Source organism: Gavialis gangeticus, unplaced genomic scaffold, assembly GCF_001723915.1.
Source record: "Gavialis gangeticus isolate Ggan-Ray unplaced genomic scaffold, GavGan_comp1, whole genome shotgun sequence".
Classification (NCBI taxonomy): domain Eukaryota; kingdom Metazoa; phylum Chordata; order Crocodylia; family Gavialidae; genus Gavialis; species Gavialis gangeticus.
Genome location: NW_017729032.1, coordinates 158,749,595 through 158,754,276, shown reverse-complemented (window position 1 = coordinate 158,754,276; position 4,682 = coordinate 158,749,595). Strand labels below are relative to the sequence as shown.

The following is a 4,682-nucleotide window of genomic DNA, read 5'->3' as shown; positions in this document are numbered from 1 at the left end:
TTTTCTTTACTTTGGGCTTGCTTTACTTTTATTGCTTACACTGAGCAATAAAACTCATTTCAGAAGCACAGGAGTAATACTAAAATGCATAATTGACACAATTCCCACAAACTAGCACATGTATTAGATTTTAAACACAACCATTTCGAAGTAATCCATCCAAAATAACCAACATTGCAGTATATGGTAAGTAATCCATATGAATGGTTCAAAAATAGTAAATTTACTAATTGAGCCAGATGACTTTGAAATTGAAGATGGCAATGTAGATATGTCTTTGCCTTCGGAGTATTTTTCATAAGGTTGTCATTCAGGCTACCAGGCCTTGTATCTCTGTACTGTTTACATTTGGCGCACATTTCTCTTTTCCAGTGGCACAGGAATTCCTTGAAAATATTCCTAAATAAGGTCTTTTTTGTGACCTGCACCCATAGCAGTGTTTTTCCCTCCAGCTTCCATGTGTTGAAATCAAGACTAGTCTGTGTTCCACAGAAGGTTGTTTGTTCCTTTTCCTATGCTGTCGTGAGCCCAGTGTTGGTTCTTTCTGTTCTTACTCTGCTCCCTCTCCCTCCTTCACACAAGAAATTAGCAATATACTAAGACTCCTATCTGTGACACAACCTCCCACACCCTTCATCCTCTTTGCTGCTGCTACTCCCCCCCCACCCCAAACAGTCCATGATTCTGCTATTGTAACCTCCTGGACTTTTGTGCTGCAGTATTTTAGTTTACAGAAAGAAAGCACTTGAAGTTTTTTCCATCTCTGTACATATGCAAAGGGACCAAGAAAGGTCATTTAACTGAAGTATCCAGACCCATTCAGAAGTAGGGCTGGTCCCTTGGTTGTTTTTTCCATGAGCTGAGGAATAAGCACAATGGGTGCAGAATCATAACTGAGGGAATGAAACAGGAGCTTGATACCATCCAGGTGGGCTCAGTGGATAATCCTGATCACGGAGTACATGATGGTATCAGGAGCCAAGTTCTAACACCTGTGGACTTTTACTGATGCTTTGCATTCAGTAGGCCCTGTATCCCTTGAAGGGTTAAGTTCCTAATGCATGAAATATTGTCATATTTTTATTATGCTATTAATTGAAAGTACGTGTGGCTAGGTCACTTGCTTTAAGGTATAAGGCCCCTGACGCATTATACTTAAGACACTAACTGGTTAAATTACAAGTATTCCATCTGTTCACTGTAGAGTAAACCAGTGATTCTCAACCAGGGTGCCAGTGCTCAGGCTTGTCAGGCTGAGGCTTATTTCTGCCTGAACGGTCCCCAGCCTCCACTGCCCAACCCCTTTGCAAGGAAGTACTGTACTATATTAACTTGATTTTTGAAAGTGGGTGCCACTCCATTCACAAAATTTATGGAGGGATACTTCAAGTCCAAAAATGTTGAGAACAACTAAAGTAGACACATTCAATTCACAGGATGTCTATGTAACCCCCTCTTCATAAAGAACAGGCAAATTCATGGCAGCATTTGACTAGAGTAAACTAGTCCTAAAACATAAATAAAATTGGTATAACTCCTTAAGTTATGCTGCCTTCAGCCCCATGTTTCCCTTACTCTTAACTAAAGCTTTATCTCAAAAGTATGGCTTCTAAGACATATGCACCTTTTAGTGAACTAATCCCTAGATATTTCCTTGGTTATCTAGACCCTGCTTTAATTTCCATTTTTATTCCGTTTCCTAGGTATGATGCAGAACCAAGTCCTGTAGACCATCAGAAAGCCAACATCCTAAAATTTCAAGTGGATAAAAAGCCTTTCTTTGAGATGCCTTCCCATCTTGCTGATGTAGACTTGGATGAGTATGACTATGAAGAGGACTTTGAGTGACTGCGGTCAACGTTTGCAGAAGAAAAAGGGACAGTCTGCAGCAGGTCTGCCAAACACCTATACAGATTATCAATGTTTTTTGTTTCCTTAGTTCTTTGTTACAAAATATTATTTAATCATTATATTGCCTTTTAAAGAAAATGACGTGCATTTGTATGGAATGATGAAAGTTTTTGTATTTATTCAATAGTCTATAGCTTGTAAAATAGATTAAAATATTTATTTATAGTTGTTGCATAATTTCTTAATGGAAGAGTAAAGATGTTTGAGTTCTTTAAAGTACTCCACGATTTTTTTTTTAAAAAGATGATTATATAATTCTCTAGAGTTTTTATGTAGTGCACTGACCACCTGCATCTTATACTTGTGAATGGAAGTATCTGTTCTGGGATGGGAAATTAGGAGACTGTTTTATAGATGACTTCCAGGGCTCTTTCTCCCATGACAAATCTAGAACTTGGCAAAGAAGAGGGGCATGGCTTTGAATCCAGTGATTCAGCCTGTCAAGTAATAGTGTACTCGGAAGTAACAAGCTGAATATATTTGTGCAATTGATAAACTACTAATGCCTGATCTGAGCTACTCCTCTTCATGTCCACCCCTTTCATTCATCTTGACTTAAACTTTGCCTGTCCTTTCATTGATGTCCACTTACAAAAACATTCTTTAATGCTGAATTCTATTCAAGTATTCATGCTTGATCCCAAATCTGTCTGTTCTTCCAGACAGAAGGAACCAATTTTTAAACCCTTTTGTATAAATGTTACTTGAGTTGTGATGTGCACTAACTTGTGGGCATTCAGTACTTTTGTCTGTTTCTTCCTCTTCAGTTGTTAGCTTATTGACACATTCCATAGAAATTCAGTGTCACAGCAGCTTGAAACTGTTGCCTCACTTGCCTACATGGGGCAAGAGATTGCAAACAAAAATGTTTTGTACATTGTACATGAAAACCTGTTTAATAGTAAATATTGCTGAAAACTTCCCGTATCTAAATTTTCACTTCTGCATTCATGCATTCAGGGCACTACAACCTTAAGATTTTTTTTGAATAACAAAAATATTAACTTGTACAGTAAGCAGTGTAGATCTGTTTTAAAAATCATGTTTGTATTTTCAAATAAAGATTTTCGTACATGTAATCAGTTGGTATTACTGTATTCCTGGCATGCATTTCATACAACAAAATGTCTTACTGTTTAAAGGGGTTTTAAATATTATGGGTGTTAGAAGTATGCATTTTGTCATTTGAATGAACAGTTTGGATAAATTTAGCATATTTGAAACTAATCAGAAACATCCACTGGCTTCTTTGTTTTACTTCCCAAAGATTGCACACTTCTAAGCTGCAGGAAGGGTGCTGTTCCACTCAACTTATGGTCTTGTGCAAGATGCTTAGTAGTTCAAGTCATTTCATGAATGTTACATATTGAAAGTATACACTGCTCAGCATGAGCTGTAGTGTTAATTTCCAGTATCAAAGTGTAATAAGAGAAAATAAGGCTCATTCAAATTGCAAATAGAATCTATAGACCTGAATTTACTGATTTGTTTTTTTGCAAATTATCTGACCTTCCCGTAGACAAACTTAACTTCTGTAATCTTGACTGACTCTTTTGTAGCCACTATCTTAAGCCAAACTTCTCAAGAGAACTTCTGGAGAGGTGAGCTTTGTCATCACTCCCTGAAATACCAGGGGGAGAGATGAGTTACCTAGCTGTAAGTAAATTGCCCTTCAAGAGCATGCTCAAATACAACTCTGATACATGAAGATTGGACCTTCCTTGCCTGCATTCCCTTTATAAAGATGACAACTTGAGTATGTGTTTACAAGTACTATTGCTACTAGTGCCCACTTCTCATCCAGAGCTGACTTCTCTACATTTTAAATGCAGAATTCCTGGTCAGAAAAGTAACACTGGTGTGAAGTTCCTGTAAAACTTGCTTTTGTAGGAAAGCTATCCAGACTGCCTTGTGCAGGAAGTAAGTTGGTCTGTAAGCCAAACCTGCTCTGCTAACACACCTTACAAACTGCTTTCTCTTCCATGTAATAGGCAGCATGGGTACTGCCTCCAAAACATTATAATGATACATAAATTGATAGAATCCTTCTTGCTTTCTTTTAGTCTGGCAGGAATTGAACACAAGTATGAGAAACAGAAGGGTAAATCTCAGACGGCAGCCCTCTGAGATCTGTTGCACAACCCTCAGTGTGGGTTTGCATGTGCCAGATCACTTGGGCTTGGAGATATGTAGATATAACAACACCTGTAGGGTGCACAGCACTTCCTCCTTGTGCTCTGCAACATAGGGACAAAGGATGGTACATGCTGTTTGCTCCTCAGTTCCACCTCAACCAAAATGCTAAGTTTTTTATGCAATTCTGAAGAAGGGGAGGAGGTTGCAATGCAGATGTGTGCATGGACAGCTCAAGAGCTAGTAAACATCTTACAAGTGACTCATCTATATGCACAGCCTTGCTGTGAGTGACTTAAATCAGTGTCCCTCCTACTAAGAAGGGACTGTGGGTGGTGGTCAGAGTCCCCATGGCAAACAGACTGAAAACCTTGCCAAATGTTCCTTCTGCTCAAGAAGCTTCTGTGGTGGTATAATGCAGAAGTGCTCAACCCCTGGTTCACTGAGTAGTAGGGACATTGTTCCCCTGCTGCCAAATTTCCAGGCCTGTGGGGAGCCCTGCACACTAGACTGGGTGTCCAGTCCTACTCTGCAAGACCAGGTGTTGGCATAGGCCTCCATGCCAGATCGGGGGGGGGGGGGCAGAAAACTTACAGCTTCCCCATTCCTTGCTGGGGTTTTTCCCACTATAAAAGGTT

General features: G+C 39.3%; 1 protein-coding gene across 5 annotated transcripts in view; it reads left to right on the top strand.

Moving 5' to 3' along the window:
* Positions 1-2,990, top strand: part of PPP2R3B (protein phosphatase 2 regulatory subunit B''beta) — a 116,685-nt gene extending 113,695 nt beyond the window's left edge. For all 5 annotated transcript variants that reach the window (XM_019524170.1, XM_019524169.1, XM_019524172.1 and 2 more), the window contains one exon: positions 1,704-2,990. In XM_019524170.1, coding sequence (XP_019379715.1) covers positions 1,704-1,848 — 145 coding nt within the window. In that variant the 3' untranslated portion in view covers positions 1,849-2,990. The remainder of the gene's footprint in view (positions 1-1,703) is intronic.
* The last annotated feature ends 1,692 nt before the right edge of the window (positions 2,991-4,682 follow it).